This window comes from Orbicella franksi, chromosome 1 (genome assembly GCF_964199315.1).
Source record: "Orbicella franksi chromosome 1, jaOrbFran1.1, whole genome shotgun sequence".
NCBI classification, from domain to species: domain Eukaryota; kingdom Metazoa; phylum Cnidaria; class Anthozoa; order Scleractinia; family Merulinidae; genus Orbicella; species Orbicella franksi.
In genome coordinates, this window is record NC_138145.1 from 25334617 (window position 1) to 25354887 (window position 20271).

At 39.5% G+C, this 20271-nt stretch overlaps 2 protein-coding genes and 1 non-coding gene across 6 annotated transcripts; all 3 read left to right on the plus strand.

The window, feature by feature from the left end:
• The first annotated feature begins 49 nt into the window (after positions 1-49).
• LOC145499098 (ras-like protein rasD) lies at positions 50-4582 on the plus strand. The gene is made up of 4 exons (XM_081478763.1): positions 50-122; positions 2200-2256; positions 3002-3075; positions 3619-4582. The coding sequence occupies exons 1-4, from the start codon at positions 65-67 to the stop codon at positions 4183-4185; spliced, it is 756 nt and encodes a 251-aa protein (XP_081334889.1). The 5' UTR covers positions 50-64; the 3' UTR covers positions 4186-4582.
• A 1502-nt stretch (positions 4583-6084) lies between these two features.
• LOC145498703 (zinc finger RNA-binding protein-like) lies at positions 6085-20121 on the plus strand. 4 transcript variants are annotated; one of them, XM_081478636.1, is made up of 16 exons: positions 6085-7140; positions 7899-8069; positions 9974-10268; positions 11363-11413; positions 12297-12436; positions 12870-12991; positions 13129-13339; positions 13742-14066; positions 14429-14521; positions 14747-14805; positions 15138-15279; positions 16685-16764; positions 18268-18363; positions 18814-18925; positions 19167-19264; positions 19553-20121. In XM_081478636.1, exons 1-16 carry the CDS (start codon positions 6232-6234, stop codon positions 19793-19795), a joined length of 3147 nt encoding a protein of 1048 aa, XP_081334762.1. In that variant the 5' UTR covers positions 6085-6231; the 3' UTR covers positions 19796-20121. The 4 variants fall into 4 exon arrangements, with proteins under 4 accessions (XP_081334762.1, XP_081334754.1, XP_081334774.1 ...); XM_081478628.1 differs by having other exon boundaries at positions 6087-7140; positions 13736-14066; XM_081478648.1 differs by lacking the exons at positions 16685-16764; positions 19167-19264; positions 19553-20121 and having other exon boundaries at positions 6088-7140; positions 13736-14066; positions 18814-18901.
• LOC145466448 (small nucleolar RNA SNORD57) lies at positions 19400-19468 on the plus strand. The gene has a single exon (XR_014041894.1). It is a non-coding gene; the product is annotated as a small nucleolar RNA SNORD57 (small nucleolar RNA).
• Positions 20122-20271: the final 150 nt, after the last annotated feature.

A 20271-nucleotide genomic window follows, 5' to 3' on the forward strand; every position in this document is an offset into this window, starting at 1 on the left:
GCCTTTAATCTTCGTTTCGTGTGAGCATTTCATTGCCAAGAGCTATTGCTTTATAACACTCGCCATGACAGAGAGAGTTTATAAAATTGCCTTGCTTGGCAATGAAGGAGTTGGGAAAACAGGTAAGGAGGTTTCATTTACTGAATTCATATTTGTGTTAAAGGGTCGAAGAATGGGAAACTTAAAACTGTCTTCTTAGAAATCGGAACGTGTCATTGTCTAACAAAGATTTTTTGCTCCCATTTGGAATCACGTTTTCACTGTTTATTGACAAGCGATAGCGCTAGCGACTTATAGCTTGCCCTTCTTATATACTGGTTCGTTTGTGTTGGGTCATTTTAGTATCTCGATATCCGTGTTTAATACAAGAAACGATTGTGTTCCACTTGTAGAAGATCTAAGCTCGCAAGAGACTTCTCGAATGATTTGGCCTTGCCTTATGCGTTCGCACTCGTTAATTTCTCGCGATTTGGCGGCGATCGACCAGAGGCAGAAGATTATTTACTGATTCTTAATATTGTCTAGGTTTGCTTTCAAAGCGCCAGAGACTGGGAAGAAGTTTGGTGAAAGTACGTCAGGTTGTTGTAAACTTGCATCATTCGCTTTACTTCTGTCTGTCTGGGATATGTTAGATCATCGATCTCGATAGAAGTGTAGGGGATTTGCCCTAGAAAGGCGCGTTTATCAAGCTCGGTAGAAGACTACTTTAATGTCCAATATGTACTAGAAAATGCCAGTTTATGTATTTGTCAAACGAGAGGAATTAGCAAACGCTGCGTAGAAACGAATTGAAGCCGCGGGAAAGGAAGTTTTTGTGTAGCAAATTTAGAAATAGCTCAGTTATGCCTTACACTTTCATTTTACATGAAATGAATTATTGCATGAAGTAACTTAGAACTGAGGATGCTTATTAAAAGTAATTTGCTGATTGCAGCAGTAGTACCGTTCTGTGTAGGTTTAAGACGGAATATCACTATTTCCTCCATGGAATGAAAGAGACGTTTGATACTATGTAATCGCCGAGAGGAATTAGCAGTTGTTAGCGAGGTCATTGATCGATTGTCCGGCAAATATAACTGCTGTTTAATTTTGGTAGGCATCATCATCTGTCGAGAACGTACTTGACTTCTAGGTCTTGGATCAGAGCAGAGAGAAATTTGCAATCAAATATGCAACTTAGCTTTATTACCAAAGGTCTTAAGAAAAATGCGATACGTATGTGTTGGATAATTAATCTCATGTTCACCGATTTTGCAATTTCTTTAGTCATTTAACCCGTTAGCAGTCAGTTGCGGATTAAAAAGAATTCAGAGACGGAGCCAATTTCTCCTTTGTTACAAAGTGTGTTCCTCTCAAACACAGCACGCTTTTAAGTTATTTCACTGCTGTTCATATATTTATATTATGAATATAAACAGTACTGAAATAACTAATAATATTTAACTGTAAACACAATTCAAGACCACCTCACGGAAGCTATGAGAAGTATTCATGTCTGGCAAGGTCTGCATGCTTATTGAAGTATGAGCCATTCAGAAAATTGAGGCGAAACAGGATATACGAGACACGCCCAGAAGGTTTTCTCAACCCACTCGTGGAAATCTCAAAGGAGATTACCAAAGGAAGATAACGAAATTAAAGGATGGCTTATTTAACTAATCGCTGACTTAAATAAAAGTGCGTTTGTGTGTTTGTAGCGTCATTAAGTGGCATTTTATTGGATCGACATGTTGAATCGTGCTTTCCAACACGATTAATCAAAAAAAAATGCTCTGCTAGCGTTCACCAAGAACTGAAGTAGCGAGTCAAATTGATCAATCAATTCACTGAATAATCATTGTTCAATGAAACCGGACCAAAAGAAACTGTCCAAGTTATTTATAGATGACTATGCACTTTATCGGAAGCCTTCCGGGAAATACGGCCTTATTAGTCGATGAGGGTAGCTTTCCGGGGTTGATCAGTTTTCAACTCAAAATATTCGCAATGTACGGCCGTGGCTTGTCTATTACTTGATGGGGTAAACTATTTTTTATCTTGCTGTTTTCACTAAATATTTTTCATTTTAATTTCTGTTTATGGATTATTTCTTTCACCTTCTCTTTTGACCTTTAGCGCTTGACAACGCATTCATACTATAAGAGAAATTATATTCTGGTGAGTCTAGTGATAACATTGTCGCATTTCCTTATTTTGCAGCGCTGTTGGTAAGGTTTCTGTGCCATCGATTCATTGGGGAATATGATCCTACCATTGGTAAGTATAACGTTCTTTTGACTTCAGTTGGACTCTGACTTCCTTGTTCTTCAAACAGATTTTGCTTTAAGTAGTGATTTACCACTAGTAAATCACTTCTTTCTACTGACTCTATATGTCACTTCTCTTAGTGTGCTTGTGTGTGCTTTTTTCGCTTTTTTTCCCTCCCTTTGCTTTTGCACATTCGCGGGTTAAGTTTTGCTTAACTACTTTTTATCCTAAATTATGATCATTTTGTGTGCCGATGACAACATTTTTATTATTTTGCATGTTAAGTCTTGGGTATCTTTATGGTACTCCTTTACATAAGCCTTATTGGCTTCCCTGGGCTTCCTTGGCTTATATACATTGATATGTTATAAATATATTTGTAAATGGCAAAAAATAAAACAAGAACAAAAACAAGACTCGAAAGTACAGCAACAGATGGGTAAGGGGGTCAGTGAAAATTAAACGCCCAGTGAACGAACAGGAGAAGAGTTGGTCACCCTTAGGGTTGGCACGTTCGTCCTCAGAACTTGGCGTCTCCCGACTTGGACGAAACGACTTACATTTGAGGCTGTGGAGGTAATAGCGTTAATATTACATGGGTTGTGCCCATTCTATCCTTTGTGATTGGCGTAACAGTAACCTGCAATCATGTGTAGATGTGGGGAGGGCGCACCATCGTGGGTTAAACTAACAGTTGTACTCTAGCTCCTTTGGCAGCTTCAGTTTCCTGAAGATATGACTTCTTTCCTTTTAGAGGATTGTTATCGCCGTACTGTGAGAGTAGATGGTGAGGAAGTCACCATTGATATATTGGACACGGCTTGCAGGGTAAGCCTTTCTTTACTGTTTTCTTTAAGAAATTTGAGTGAGCTAAGCCAGACGAATGTCGAACTGAGAGATGTCTACTGGCTAGACTACGAGCAGTCTCTCTTTTCCTCGAAAATCCGCGAGGAAGAACGCAAACAAGTAAGCGCGCGAGCGTGACTATGAGCGGAAGTGCAAGTGGCGAGTGGCGATGCCGCGAGCCGTTAGTAGCGCGGGCGTGCGCTACTAGCTCGCACGCCACGCTCATAGTCACACCCGGACTCTTACTTGTTTTGCGTTCTTCCCCACGGATTTTAGAGGAAAAGAGAGACTGCTTGCAGTCTATCCATTAGCCGAAAAACTTACTGAGTAAAAACTTTTGCTGTAACGAGACCATGTTGGGCCTGGTATCCACATATTTGCGGCGATGTTTCTCGCGGTTGTTTGGAAAACCTGAGTTTCCTGTGGCCCAGTCTCTGAAGCTTTCTGATAAGCTAGGAATCATTACTGAAAAAAATAAAAGTAAATTTGAAGTCGGCGCTGATCTTTTTAATATTCCTTTTTTAGAACTCAACGTCCAAACTCACGGAGAATTTTCTCCAAACGGGAGATGGTTTCGTTATCGTGTACTCCGTTACCGACAGGAAAAGTTACATCACCGTTCCGCGTTATAAGGAAATGATCGAGGAGTCATGTGACCGCGCAAACCAGGGTCCAGCCTCCCTTCTCCTTATTGGAAACAAAACCGACCTGGAGGAGCATCGCACCGTTGCTAAAAGAGAAGGACAGAATTTGGCGCAAAGATACGGCTGGTCGTTCGGCGAAGCTTCTGCCGCAGAGTACGACGGCGTGGATAAATGCTTTTACGAGTTACTTCGAGAAATACGAGCACGAAGACGAAAAATGAGTCCATCCGAGTTCCCGATGTTGCATCTGAGCGACTTACGTCAGTCTAGCTGCAGTGACATTGACAGTCAAACGGATGAAAGCGCATCGGAAAGTAAAAAGAAGCGTTTTGTCAAAAAGAAACTCAGCGACTCTAGTCTACAGTATAAGCGAAAGCTATTTGGTTCGTGGCATGAGTTGCTATCACAGCCGGCGAAAACAAGTGCTAACAAAAGCAACCATTCTTAAAAGCGACCGCAAAGGCTTACGATTTTACGTAAACTAATCAGATAATTTTATGAGCTCATGCGAAAACACCGAATGTTGTCATGTCAGCGTGATGTCATAATGACACGCTATTGCATAGCAACGTCTCTGACTACAATGCTGGCTCAACTAAAATTCTGAAATGATGCGTCCCTGCTTGTTTCCCGGATTGCTTGGCTTAGTTAGAGGACAAGACACCATGGTCATGGCTCTACTGTTTTGTAATTCTGTTATAACACTGATATCTTTGATATACCCTTCTTGTCAGGGGAAAAAAAAAAGCGATTTAAAAGTGGTCCGTATTGAGCACCTTTTGAGTTTTGCGCTATTTTATGTAAATAGACATTTGGTCAGCCCAATAAAGTTCTTTAGGAGAAAACCTTTTTTCCAGGGAGATTTTCTCCAGTAGCATGAATTGTGTTTGTAAGTCACCGAGGCTTTCTTCTTGATTTTCATTTTATGTAGTTGGTCTCCGTGCTATTCCACGTCGTAATTTTTACCTGCGCCCTTTAGTTTCTAGTTAATTTGCGCGCAATTTGTGCTGAAATTTTCTTTTTGTTACGTTTTGTTCTAAGTAAGCTAGACGTCTCTTCAGGTTTACGCGTTTTTAAACGAAAACCCGCCACAGCTCGGACGAACAGCATCTTTGTGGATTAACTCCATCGTCGTGACTAGAGCCAAGATAGCCACATCCGGCCTTTATCAAGTCGTAAATAATACACCATCACCATGAACCAATCAAAACTCGAAGCCAAACGGTATCAGTGTCAAACGCGGGGGAAAACATGCAATCCGTTTAGCAAGTACAGTCACGATTCACTTGAAAAGGACCCAGCTTGTTTGCTCTATTCTTCTATGCCGATTGTAACACCAAATTTAGTAACCAGTTAGAGAATTCAACAAAAAAAACGTAACTTGCAACCGTAACTCAAATCGCACTTGGTTTTGATTCGCTCCTGATTGGCTCAAAAAACAATGTTTTGTGTGATTAGTTTAAGCATTTGTTGGGTGATTTCAAGCAACTGAGTTCTGCACAAGAGGTGATAAGCCAAAGTAAACACGTTAAACTGCTTTCGGTAATCATGGAACGATGGCTTAAACATTAATAGTAATGTAAAGAGTGATAAGTTTACAAATGATTGAGAGGAATAATGTTGTAAATTAAACAACATTCCACAACGTACAAGTTAATCAAATATCTCAGTGTAATTTTCTAGCTGGAAGGTCCATTTAGTGAACAACTGTGGTGGAGGTCTTGAAAATCGCTGGTAAATAATGTTCTCTCTCTCTCTCAAAAAAATGTTCAAATGTAGTTGTTTATAGAGGTCACTGCGCTTAGCTACACCTTGCTAGTTCACAGACATACCACGTTAAATGAAAGGAACAAATATATCAACTAAATGTATAGGCTTAAAAATCCCAACCGGCGGGAGGCAGACCAGTTGGCTATTTACAAGCATGACCGAGGAGTTGGACTACGGTCTACCGAGAAACAACTCTAGCTAAGTGGTCAGAGCGGGACTTGAACTCGTGACCTGCGGATTTTGAGTCCGGCGCCCTAACTACTCGGCCACGCTGCATCCAAAATCATCAAATCATTTATAATTGCTGACCTTTTCCTTAGACTTTTGCGTGATTACGCATTAATAAGGTTTTTAGTCTGAGGTAACACGAAATTTTATTATTGCTGCTTTATTGGCATTCTGTTTATATTGAAAAAATTTCCTCATTCACTGCCCAGCTTTTGATCTGACTTTTTAAGTCACTGCGTGCGCCATTTTACACGCACAAACTCTGAATGAAAAATTATTTGACAACAAAACTATTTTTAGTCGAGGTTCCCTTTAAAATGTCCATTCCGCCCTGGATAATTCCCCGAGCTCCTGTCTATTCACTGAAAACAAATCCCTGAGAACGAATTGCGTGCCTACAATTAGCCTCGCTTTCAAGAAAGTAGCGTCCAGTTTGCGCATTGCGCTTTGCCGGTTTGACGTCCTGAACACGTGCCTTCTTCCCCTTTCACCCAACATGGCCGCAAGCAATTATTACGGCTACTCTTCGGGCGGCCAACACTCCCAAGGTTTTACCCAAGCTCAAAATCCGTCGATACAAACCAGTTACGGAACACCCCAAGGAACTACTGGTTACGGAGTTCAAGCTTCTGCACCCGCTGGGGGACACTACGTTCCGCCACAAAACCAGGCTCCGAGGCAAGTTGTTCAAGCGCCATATTCTGCTGGTACAACCGCTTATGGTCAGCAAGGATCTTCCGCTCAAGGAGGTGCTTATGGCTACACGGCAAGACAACAAGATGCTCCACCGCCACCACCACCGGCAAATGCGTCCTATCAAGCAACTCACGGTGCTTATCAAGCTCACCACGGCTCCGCTCAGTATTACGACAGAGAAGCTTACGAAACCAAGGCGTCCTACTATTCACAACAGCCGTCCTCGAATGTGCAAGGTGGACAAAGCGCTTACTACGCTCAGAACACCACTGGGGCAACCAAAGCCGCTTATCCAACGTCTGGGACAAATGTTTATCCGACTTCTGTGAGTGCGACGCCGGTGATAGCTAAAACACATCCGACCCAAGCGTACTCTTCGCAATCTTCGACTGTGGCTTACCCGTACTCGAACGCTCGCACGCAAACAACCGCTTATCAAGCAAGCTCCTACAACACATCCAGTTTTGGCGGTTCTTCGACAGGGAATGCAGCAAATTATCAACCCCAAGCTTACGAAGCAGCTGTTTACAATGCTGCAGCGGCCTTTGTTCAACAGCAGCATCATCAACAGGCACCACAAAGGCAAGGATGGAAGAACAAGATTGGAGCCGGACAGCAAAAACAGCCTATGATGAAGCCAAAACCACCACCTAAGCAGCCTCAGCTTCATTACTGTGATGTTTGCAAGATAAGCTGTGCTGGGCCTCAGGTGAGTGGAACAAAATATTTTAAATTTTGACATTCTACTTAAAGCTTACATAATGTTTGTCAGTACAGTGTGTCACTGAAGGATATAAAAGTTGCAACCTGTGTTTTCTGATTTCATCTTGACAAAGTAGAAAAATGTCAAATTGTTATCTTTTTAAATCTCTATTGACGCTTATGGCCTAAATTTTCTGTCAGTTTAGTACCTGTATCTTTTTCTTTGCAATTTGAATATTTTATGAACTTTATTTTGCTCTCAATTTTGACCACGTCTAGCTGCTAAAATATGTGAAATTAAAGTTCTACAAGGTTACTATGGTTTGTTTGAATTTGAGTGAGATTCCAAACCAGGTTCAGCTTGTATATTTTATTCACTGTAGAATGCAGTATGCAGGCCAACTAATATTGGCGACATTTTTCCTTGCAAATTTGCCAGTAAAAATGTTGCATTGCAAGTTGGAAAGTGTTGTTAGATGCATTACCACCGTTCTGCAAGTGGCAGCAACATGTTACTCGTCATGCAGTGCATGCAAACTTGAAATTTACCCTATATTAGCAACTATAAGCCTGGTGGGTTTTGGAGGTCTCCTTGCTGCCTTTTACATTTGCTATTATTTTTTTCTTTTCATTTACACTGCAGCAAATGTAAAAGATGACAATGATTTCTATGTTACGTGACATATTACTGCAGCAAGAAAAGTGGTAGCAATACTAAGAAATTCAATGAAAAACTATTAATTTGAAATTCAATTCAATTTTCAGACTTACAGAGAACATTTAGAAGGTCAAAAACACAAGAAGAAGGAACAGGCTGCAAAGCAAAAGGAAAAAGAATCACTACCTTCAAATGCTTATCGATGCGAACTCTGTGATGTTACTTGTACAGGGACGGATGCATTTGCTGCCCATCTTAAAGGGTCAAAGCATCAAAAGGTACATGTACTTCCATGCCTATTATACAATAAAGAGACTGTAAACCTTTGTTTGTGTTTTTGAACGAAGTAGGTGTATTTGATGTTGAGCTTTGCAAGTTTGTGGTCTGAACTTCAGGTATCATGGTAGGTGGATTTTTACAAAAAATGCGGTGTGATATTTCATTTGTGCACGTGAACTGTTCCTGATCTGGTTGTTTCATGGCAAGTTGGCTTTCGTTCTTGTCAAATTTTCTTTATGTCAGGACAAAAAATTCTTGCCCATTTTCGTCTTTGAAGAGGCCGAAGAGGCAAAAATCTGGTGGAACCCACAGGTTCAGCGTCGAACAAGATCTTTGGCTCTGAGCAACCGTGGGTCGCACTGTAACCAAGAAGAATGGTTGAAGGAACTCGAGTACACTAGTCCCGCCAATGAAGCTAAAGGACAAAATACAACAAGTGCTAGTCGCACAAAAGTGTTGTAGAACGGACACGATTCAGAAACTTCCACAATGAGAGAGTCAAGTGCAGATGTAGATGTTGACAATGTAGACCTTGAGATTTCCTCTTTTTCCTGCTTTTTGGCTTCATGAGGCATGGTTTCAAAAAATGTCTTGAAAACGAAGGAGCCTGAACTTAAGCAACATAATACCAATGCCACTGACGAAATCTTTTAAGTAAAAGATTACAGCAGTTTAACTTGTAGTTTGTCCCTTCTCAGACGACTTCACTGCAACGTGGATTTCCGCACCAGAATATTAGTCGTCTGTGTATTTCAAGTTGCCATAACCCATTGTTGTGGTAAACTGACCCTTGCCGACATCTGTCAGTGCGGAGGGGATTTTTAACACCTATTCATACAAATCTCATAAAAGGTTTTTCGTGTTTTTCTCGATAAAATAAAACTGCATATAAGGATGAACATTTTTAGTTCATTTATGCGCATCTTCCGATCGAATTGGCTGAAAATTGGCAGGTATGTTCTAGGATACCTCCTTCAAAAAACCATGTTGAGCTTTGTTTAATTTCGCTTCCGTTTCAAACTTATGGCCTCTTTTGTAGAAGTAAACGTCCACATTAAAAATATCAAAGTTTAGGAAGGTGTAGAAAAAAAACCAAACCACATCTGGAAAATCGCAGACACGATTTTTGAGGGAGATGTGTGAGAAAACATTTCCGATGTCAATCGTGCCGCTCCCATAATTTACGTGCGGAAGCGAACCAGTTTAAGCGAAGCAGTGTTTCTGGGTATTTCTTTTAATATCACTGTGACAATAACTTTTTAGAAAATTTCAAAGATATGATTGTATTCTATAACTATGAAGCTTTCAGAAAATGTATAGGTTGATGGGGTTTTCATTCAAAGCGCCAGCGTAAGAGCACGATTTCCAAACACTGTCAATCCACCTACCATGATACCTTATGGCAAGGGCCATAAACCTGCAATAAAAGAGAGAATGTGACGTACATGTGCAATGTATGTTCTCCAATACTGACAGACCAAGCTTCATGCAGTTCAATAAAGTATTATTATATGTTTGTTTTAAAACTCTGCTTATAAATTAATGTGTTCCTGCAGTCCATTCTTGGTAATTGCATTTTATTTTTCAGTCTACTTTTGTGAAAGTTAAACTGAAATTCTCTTTCAAACATGAAGGAAAAAGATTAACAGTAACAACAAAATGTTTTCTTTTGTCCAATGTTTTGAAAAAAACAAACAAACAAACAATGCTAGACTTTGTAGCACATCTTAGCTGTTTACCTATCATGTGTGCATTGTATAAATTGGATTGTGCGTCAAGGAAAATGAACAAGGAGAGTAATCATGTTCAGTAGTTTCTTTATGCTAGGAGGTATGGGGAGCAAAAGAAACATGCCAATAATTTAGCACAAACATTGTCATAGACTAGGATTATGTCTTTGTAGGTTGTAAAACTGCACCAGAAGCTTGGTAAACCCATTCCTGAGCCAACACCAATTAAACCTCCAGAACCCAAGGAGGGTATGAAAGAAAATGGGGACAAAAAACCTGGTAATGGCAACAAAGGGCCAATGCGGAAACCACCACCTAAGAAGATGGCTGCTCCAAAAATCACTTTTGTTGGTGGCACAAAACTGACTTCTACAGGATTAATCAAGACTGATACTGGACCATCAGGAGCTGCTTCTGGTAATTTGACTACTGGCTCGGCAGCAGCACAGGATGTTGACATGGATGAGGGTAAAATACATTAATGATTTTAAAGTGGCTCCATAGGGTAATCATTTACGGTGTTGTGCCTGCAAGTATTATGTTTTGAATGCCGCATTTGCATTCGTTTTTACACCCAGTCCTCTCAAACAAATTACATGTAATAAGCAATGATTAAATAGTGTTTTACCATTATCTCTGTTCAAATTGCCGGTTTTAGTCTTGAATTATAAATGTCCAAACAAATATGTTGTTTACTTTTCTTTGGCTTTACTTGCGATTTTCTTGAATTTCCTTCAGTGAAATCTTCCCAAATTTTCACAGCATATCGCTTCCTGCGGGATAGGAATTTTAAAGACAAAAAAAGTAGGGTTTGTAAAGACAGGTTTTTCAAATTTTGCAAATTTACGTCTTTTACTGCTGCAAAAAAACTGGTCTTATAGATTTCTCTGAAAAACGAGCTCCGACTAAAGTAAAACATTTACTACCAGTGTGCCAAGTTTTCCAGAATTTCACCAAAGGAAACGCCAGAAAATTTACTGTCAGTTTTTCTTGTTGTGCTCATGTTGACGTAATAAAATATTGAAAAACACTGACGTTTCCCTTCGAGCACGCGCAGATTACTTGAGCTTTCGTCCTACGCGCGCATGCGATCATAAAACTATAGGGAGCCACCTTAAGTAGGATTCAGAGTTTCCCTTTTCTGCAGGTGGCAGAAACAAAATCAAACCATTCATATCTCTTTTTTACAACCATGAATAAGAACTCAGTTCAAAGCAACTGCTTGTAGACTGAGCTATGGCATGTACATGTAGCCTTTTCATGGACAATGGACAGTAACAGTTGAATGGTGTAGAAGAATAAAGAGCAGTTGAGTCATAGAAACTACGGTTTCCAAGCATTCCTAAATTGGTTGTCAGAGTCTCCTCTGATGGAATTTTTCACAGATGATCACCCTTTACTTGCAGAGAAAGGAAATCCTAGGTCTAGTTGCTGGCATGCTGAATGCTGAAATTTCCCCGGATCACAACATGGGGTCCAGGTTTTGTGAATGATGCATGTGCCAGAGCAGCTGCTCTTAACTCAGTTATTTCTCTAATGATGAGAATGCTTTTTATTTGCAGAGAAATTTGACTTGGCAAATTATACTGGAGTGGACAAGAGCAAGATTGTTGGTATGTTGTGTACTAACTCTTTATCCTCCTTGAGAGTGATCAGCACGTTTCTCCTTACAATTAGCAGCATATTTTCAAGAGATGGGTGATGTGAGGAGAGTCGCCAAATTGTGTACATTGATGGGTTGTTAAATTCTCAGAAAAGAAAAAAAGGATCATGTGACATTCAATTTTATTTAATTTTTGGTTTTCACCAGTCGTGATCAGAACTAAAAATCATAACCATTCAATGAATAAATTCAAGAATCTGGGATATGAAAGATGATTGCTATATAAACAACTTCGCCAAGAATCAGGTTTTTGCTGTTTTTCATTACCCCGTTATTCACAGAAGTGTGTCACCCAAATTTATAGTCAGAGCTTTGTATGGAGATACCATGTTTGTGCCCTTCGGAGGGACACAAACATGGCGGCCATAAAATAACAAAAACATCTATGGTTGAGTTTTGCTATTGAAATGAAAATTTTTACTCTAGAGCTCCAACACATTGAAATAAATGCTTCTTTTAGTGCAAGCACCATTTATTTAGCAAAAACTAAAGTGATAACTCATCCTTTGACCTATGCAACAGTCTTTGGGGCGCCATTTTCATGTCACGCAACGCAAAACCTTGGAGTGCTCTATTACAAAAAGAAGAACTCTGTTGAGCTAAAACATTGTCAAATGTCACATTCCTATAGGGTCTTTTATCTGGTGAAACTAAAACCTCAGAAGCTAAGATAATTTCTAATTTTGGAATATGACGTATGAAAACCAAGAATACTTGATTTTTAAGCTTGAAACTGAAAGAGTTCAGATTGCTGCAATGATAAATTAAAATTACTCTTGAGTGTATGGTTGGTTCCTCTTTCACTAACTTGCTTAATTACAATATTATTTCAGGCGGTGAATATTTAGAGGAGATCAAGAATGATGACGGGAAAGTTGTCAGTTTTCACTGCAAGTTGTGTGAATGCAAGTTTAATGATCCAAATGCCAAAGAGGCTCATCTGGCTGGGCGACGACATCGTTTGTCATACAAGGTAATTTAATAGTACATGTATGTTTAGTTTTACTCGTACTGCAGATTATTTCTCTGTTGTGAATAGATAAGTTTGCATCCAATCTTCTCTTTGATTCTGAGACTTTATTGAGCTTTGAATGCTCCTCTGAAACTATGGGTTATGCTCATCCAAATTAATTGGTTAAAAGTTCTGTCAAAAGAAGTTACCCTTACATTATTGAAATTGTGAAATCATGTGCAGCATGTTCATATGGACACAAGAATAAGCCACAAGTAATTAATTAGATTCAGGTACTGTAAGGTCTGGGTGCTTATTATAGTAGTAATTTAAGCAGAAACACAAAGGCTCTTGGAATGTTTTGCTGCTTAATTAGTGATCTTTTAGAAAGCAGTGTGCACACACAATCAACGTTTTGAGACAAGAAGAATTTTAAACTTACATGTGGTTTCAGAAAAAAGTTCAACCTGATCTGGTGGTTGATGTAAAACCAGGTGGCCGTGGCCGCCTCAGCAAAATGCAAGAAGACAAGTTTCGCCGACAGTGGGAACAAGAGCAATACTGGCAGTGGAAAAAGTAGGTTAATTAATTATCTGAAATGCTTTGAACTTCTTTATAATGTTTCCTTAATTATTTTGTCTGATATATAGGCTAGAAATTTTAAATATTCCATTTTCCTTGCTTGTGTTCAAGTTTTATTTGCATGTCAACAGGGGAAGGCATGAGGAAGAAATACGCCGTTGGGAAGAAGAAGAGTATTACAGGAGAGTGGAGGAGGAGAGATTTTGGGAAGAGGAAAGACATCGTCGTTATGAGGCAGAGTTCTTTGAATGGGGGGCCCCTGGCCGAATGGGACCACCAAGAGGCCCACCAGGTCCAATGGGACCACGGCCCCTTATGGAAGGAGTTGGTGACATGGTGCCGGTGAGAATCCATGCACTGCTTTATGCTCTACTGTTGTATGTACATGTAATTACATGTAGAAAGAAAGTTTACATGTAGGAGTTAGTCTTTAGTAGAAGTGAATTAATGGAAGAAGTCTTAAAGTACAATATGCTGCAGCTATGAAATTCTACTATTTTATAGAACATATTAGACCTTGTGTTGTGAGCATTTCTTTGAGAGATGAACTTCAAGTATTGGATGTTTTAAAATTTGAAATTAACTTAAATGTTTTCATAGCAAACAGCAGCTTTGTCATTATTTGACTTGTATGAGACTATTTTGTAACAGTTCAGTTTTTCATTTCCCCATGAGTATTTTACTGGGTGATATTGTCATAATAGTGTAGTTTTAATGATAGCTGTTGTTCCTTTTAAGCCACAGCCTATGCCCCGCCCAAGATATGACACCCCAGATGACCGCCTTGTGATGGCCAAACACTCGGCAATTTATCCCAATGAGCAAGAACTACAAGCAGTTCAAAAGATTGTGTCTGCCTCGGAAAAAGCATTAAAACTTGTCTCAGACCTGATTGCCGAGCAAGACCTTGCTGCTCAGCCTAAGAAAGAAGGGGAAACTGCAATCAAAAAAGAGAAAGAAGAAGCCAAAGATGAAGTTAAGATGGAGGTTAAGGAGTCTGATGAAGGAAGTGACGAGAAAAAAGAAGAGGATGATAAGAAGGATCCCAGCAAGCAATCCTCACCACCGCGTAAGTGAAACTTGAATGAGTACACTGGAACCCTGTTTATCTGGTCACCAACAGGCTGCAAACATCTGGCCATATAACTGGGAGGCCATATCAAAGGGGTTCTTTAAATGAAAAAAAAAAAAAGACTGACTGAGCTTTTGTTCAGACCAGAATAAAGTGGCCTTAATAATGAGGTGGTCATAAGGCGGGTCCCACTGTATGTGTAAATATTATTTTGCATTCCTTCTGTACGCACAGTGATTTGACCAAAATAACATGTTAACTTCATCAACTTTTTAGTACGTGTACATGTAGGTTCCAATAATTTAACATCAGGTAATGTTACTGAAACATTCTAGAAACTTATCCTTTATTTTTCTTAGGTGCTCTAAAGGGCGTCATGAGAGTTGGTGTACTTGCCAAAGGTTTACTACTTCATGAACGCCTTGATGTTGATTTAGTTGTGTTGTGTCATGGTAAGAAACTCTCTTTTTTACCTTTCCTCAAACTTTCCAAATTTCAATTTGATCTGGAACTGATGGATAAATAGCTACTCTGTGGATTGCCACTGACTATACCCATTTGTTTATTTATTTGTTTGTCAGTTAGTTTGTTTGTTTGTTTATTTAATGTTGTAGTTTTGTTGTTAAATTTTATTCCTATGCAAATGCTGTTAATAAGTTTTTGCCTTTTCACCATAGATAAACCTACAAAGACGTTAATGAACAGAGTTGCTGAGCTCTTACCGGCTCACCTCACAGTAAGCTATTTTTTTGCTTGTTTAGTCAATATTGTAAAACAATATTATAAAAGCTAATCAGATAAAATTGTATTATTTTTGCTCAGTGAATTCTACAAAGTAAATTTTATGAGGCAGACTTTCTGAGTGCAAGGTGATTGACAGCTGAAGACCTATGTAGGTTGTCAGCCAGAGTCTTAAATGTGTTGTACCCCAATGGGAGAAGAAAGCATTCCCTGCCAAGTTAATAGCAGCGAGCAGTGTCTCGGCATTTGTGCTTTCTAAGACTCTTGTGTTTGGTGTCACAACCATGTTAAAAGTTCTATACTGGTTTTTCTCTTTTTGTTTGGCAGAAAGTCACAGAAGAGAAGTATGAGATTAAGGTGGCATATGAGGAAGCTGCAATAAAAATTGTCACTACAACTGACCCTAAGGTGGTTGTGACAATCACCTTGACATCACCTGTCATGCGAGAGGGAGAGGAGGCAGAACATGGTAGATGTTTTTATGTCCTTTCATGCAACCACAGGGCCCTTAATAAGTCCTTTCTAAGATGAAACATTGCCAACCAGTGTTATCTGATTGCAAATTTTGATCAATTGACTAGCAAAATTTATTATTGCATTCTTCATAAAACAAATATTTTTGTGGAAATTGTATTAACCACTGTTCGAGCAGTGGTTGCTTATTACAGATCTTATAAAGGGCCCTGTGGTTTATACTTAAATATTTGTCTCTTGTTTTGGGGAATCTAAATTTTGACATGTATTGCCCCATTGTTTTAAAGTTGGTTTTGCTTTTGAGGAACATACAATCAAATTGCCTATTACTGCAAATGTATGCTAGTATTTGTGGCTTCATCAAAATACTTGTTGTTTCACTGTTACCAAGTTTCTCACAGCCTTTTTGACATACAAAGACATTTGCTAAGTTGGGGCTAGTTCAGTTTGAACAGCAATTCTATTTCCTCTAGATTTCCCTTTTCCAACTTTCAGATCTATTTCTACCATTGTTACAAAATTGTTGGCATTGTGACATTCCAAAATTCATTGACAATGCAAAGGTTCTTTTTTTGGCATTGCCTTCGTTGTGTTATGCATGAGAAATTTTGTTTAAGGAAGACAATCACTGATTTACTGTTCCTCCAAAGTCCAAAAGACTTCTCATAGCACCCATAAACAATTAATACTGATATTAACGTTTATTTGGAAGCAATGCCTGTGCACAAAGCTTATCAGCCTTGTGCTTGATAATCATTCTGATGTTGTTACAAATCTGCAGAATTCTCTGTGTAATTTTTGTACACTCAGATGTCTTCCGTCCATGCTACAGCGTGGAGGAAGGAGGTGGAAAGATACTCGGCCTTGTGTTGTTTGTTGTCGCTTGTTTGTTGGCCAGTGGATGGCCGTGCTAATGTTCAATGCGCATGACAACGTGCCCAAATTATTTTAAAGTTTTTCACAACTTCTGGACTTTTTATCCAGTTACTCTGTTTTAGTACCAGTCTTAAATGGAGAATGTTTCATTGTACAACTTTGAACTTAATTCCTGGATTTATTTTTGTACATGTATATTCCTAAAGCAACAGAGTTTGTTCTACAACTTAATAGTGAGAGGAATGATGAGGTTTCCATGTAAAAGAGTTAACTTTGTAAATTCCTTATATTGAAAACGAAACACATTAGGTTCATTGCGCTGTTGCTTGTATTGCTTTGGCTTGAATCTAACTGATTTTTCGTGGAACATATTTTCACTGTGGTTTCCAAGGCATATAACAGTGTGTACACATGTGATGATGTATGCATGTGGGTGATAGTTTGTGTGACAGTTGTTGACAGTATTGGGATGTACCGGGGTAATCTTTCCACCTCCTACTTATCCACCCGATTCTCACCCGTAGCTGAAGACGATCCTCAAGTGCTGGACAGGCCAAAATGCTTAGCTGCATTGGCATCGCTACGACATGCTAAATGGTTTCAGGTTCGGCTCATTTGCTCTATGTTTTAAGAGGAATTGTCACATTCTCTCTTATTATATCATTTTGCTGTTGGAAGTACATCTAATTTGAGAGTTTGGACTGCAACAAGTTGCTACACACTCCCCTACATTCTATGAAGTGCATAGACCAGAGCAAAACATCAAGTGTGTAATTATAATTGGCTAAAACTGTCTTATTCTCTGTCCAAGAAGATACATGTAACTTTACAGGAAAATTTCCACTCTGTTATTTAAACATAGCATTATTTTTGGCCATCTCATTTGTTAGATTTGCTTCCAACCATGATGTTTTTCTCATGTTAACTAAAGCACTGGTTGTGTTGCTATGTATGTTCTGAGCAGTTTTAGTTGCAAGTGCAGCAAAGGTATGTATTGTGAGCAAATATGTGACACTTCCTCTTTGGAAAACAATGACCTCAGAAGAGATATGCCATCTCCTCTGGTTTTCCGCTGTATGCTACTTTTGATTTTATTTTGTTTGTTTGTAAATGAGCATTTCATTCTCTTGTGAAGTGCTGGTTTGCAGTGTACTGTTCGTTGTAGTTCAGTTAGTTGATGTCTTTTAGTCTTTTGTTATTTCTAATGACAGCATATTTAACACACTGTTTGTTTGTTCCAGTACATTAATTTTCTTGATATTTACCTGTAATCTTGCAAGTATAGCATAGAGTAACCTTGCTAATGTGATCTTTGTTTTGCGTACATGTACATTAATTTAACTGATAGTACAAGTACTGGTGTTAACATGCACTTTTACACAGCTGTTTTGAGAAAGGTTGTCCTTCAAAAGCGTAAAAGCATGTGCGACAATGTCGAAAGGTATTATCAGTAATGATGGTTTACGGTTGCTTGATTGAAGCTCAAGATGTTTCCGCTTGACTAAAGGAAACAGCAGAAACATGTATTCATGTTATCTTGTTTCTTCTTGCTGAAACACCATGAACCTCAATCAAGCAGTGCCAAACTGGCAGTACCCCTAATACAGATCGGCATTGTCGTGTATGCGTTTAGAGATCTTGTGGAACAACCTTCATCATATAAACATATTTGACTGGAAGGTTCCATTCTGTTATTTGTGATCATGGAACATTTGTTATCGTTATTAAAAAATTTCAGAGCTGTTTTTATCCTTCGCCCCGCCTCCCGCCTCTTAACTTTTTCAGTGTGTTTGCATTACTATACTTCCCTATACATGTAAAAGGATAGTCTGATTCTCAGGCAGTCTACAGTCACTTGCTTTCACTTCCAAGTGAGCGAGAGCTAGCGATCTCCTACTGCTTGACAATCAGGCTAATGAAAGAATTGAACCTGGTTTAAAGCTTTTGTATGAGAACTGTAGTGGTGGGGAAATATATTCTGATACCCTGCTATTGCTTGAAGTGCGCTGTACAGTAAAGTTAACAATTCCTGGGCTGTTATATATTTAACGTTGGCATTAAAGAGTTCTCTCCATCATTGTTGACTTTGTTTTATCGTTTTCCACAGGCAAAGGCAAATGGCTTACAGTCATGTGTCATCATTATACGCGTCATGCGTGATCTGTGCCAGAGGATTCCAGCATTTTCTCCTCTCAACAATTGGGTAAGTTATTGTTTGTTTATAGTAGTCACGAAAAGGTATAATATTCAGAACTGTTTGCATACTGGTAGGGTAGTAACGTAAAGGCTGTATACAAGCCAAGTGGTCTATCAAGCCAGTGCTTATCTCAGTTTCAGCGGCATGAAGCGACTAGGTGTGATTCTACTCTAGTCGGACTGCTAGTCCAGTTACCCCCAGCTTGCTGGTACCCATTCATACACCTGGGTGGAGAGAGACACTATGAATGTAAAGTGTCTTGCCCAAGAACACAACACAATGTCCCCGGCCAGGGCTTGAACCCAGACCGCTCGATCCGGAGTCAAGCGTACTAACCACGATACCTCCACTCCTCCACTGTTTGCATACAGAGCGTTTATTTATTGCATCAATTTCTAGCACCCAAAAATTGTTCAAGAAGTTTTACAAGTTCTTGTAATGTTTCCTCTTTGATAGGCTATGGAGTTGTTGGTAGAGAAGGCACTCAGCAGCAGCCAGCAGCCTCTGGGACCCGGTGAAGCTTTCCGCCGCGTATTGGAATGCATTTCTAGTGGTCTTCTCCTGGAAGGTACGTGTAGCCACTGACAAAATGTTCAATTGAAATTTGACTCTCTTTTAACACCATCGACTGACAAACGCTATTCACTTGACTCTGAAAATGACTTCCGCTCAGGTTGTCAAAACGTCTGTCACGAACAACAGTTCTTTCCAGAACCACTCTCACCCGGACGATCACACAAGACGAACTACTGATACCCCTGGGTTCAAACCATTTACTACGTTAATTCTCTTTGTTGTCTGTGCTACAGGTGGTGCAGGGTTGTGTGATCCTTGTGAAAAGGACACTGTAGATGCCTTAGGCGCTGTTTCAATGCAGGAGAGAGAAGATCTGACAGCTTCTGCACAGGTTGGTTTACGCTATGAGGAATTTTACGTCCAAAGGATTTTTTACCGTCTAGAGAGGGTAATGAGCAAATTGATCTTTTGAGCTTGTTAGCTCCCCCTCAGAAGAGACTCCACTTTTTGCGTCAGTTGTGCAGGGCCTAAATGATGAACAGATTTTTGCCTGACACTTGGTGGAGGGAAAAAACTGATTTAATGAGCCTGATAGGCCTCTTTAATTTTGCTTGACATACTAATGTGACCTGAATATACTATCACATCCGTAACTGACAATTTATTTTTCTCCCATCAGCACGCCCTACGACTTCAGGCTTTCCGACAACTGCATAAAGTTCTCGGAATCGATCGGCTGCCTCCCGCGTCCAAATTCCGGCGCGGTCGAGGCCGAAGCTTCAAGAGAAGGCGCGAGGACAGTGGTCAGGGGGAGGAAGGAGCCAAGAAAGAGAAGAAAGAGGGGGAAGGGGAGAGTGGAGGAGAGAGTATGGAAGTTTCTGCTGGAAGTAGTGCTGAGACGAAGACTGAAACCAAGACATAATGACATAAATTCTTCATGGATGGTTGTAGCAGGATTTAGACAAGGGAGGCAAAAATGTCTACAGTCTGGTGCTGTTGCAAAGCTGGCAATAAGAGCTGAAAAATTATTTCACATTGTTTTAACTTATGACATTGGCTCGTAATGATTCAAACGTTTTTATTGTAGTGACGCTTGTTCCTATGCAAGTGTCCAACTTAGAAGTACTCATTAACCACGTCGTCGCTGGGCCGTTTGTTCACTGTTATAATAAGGTTCCTTAGAAATGTTAAGTTACAGAACAAAACGTGGCAGTGTAGAAAATAAAACTGGAGTTGTTCAAGTTTGTTACTTTTATTTTTGCAGAAGTCAAGTGAGCATAATTTTAGAAACACAAGTGGCTCTTCAATTTACACTTAAATTTTAAACGTTACGTTTCCCTCGTTCTCTGATGAATTTCACACCAAATTAATTATGGTAGTCGGATATATATTTCTAAA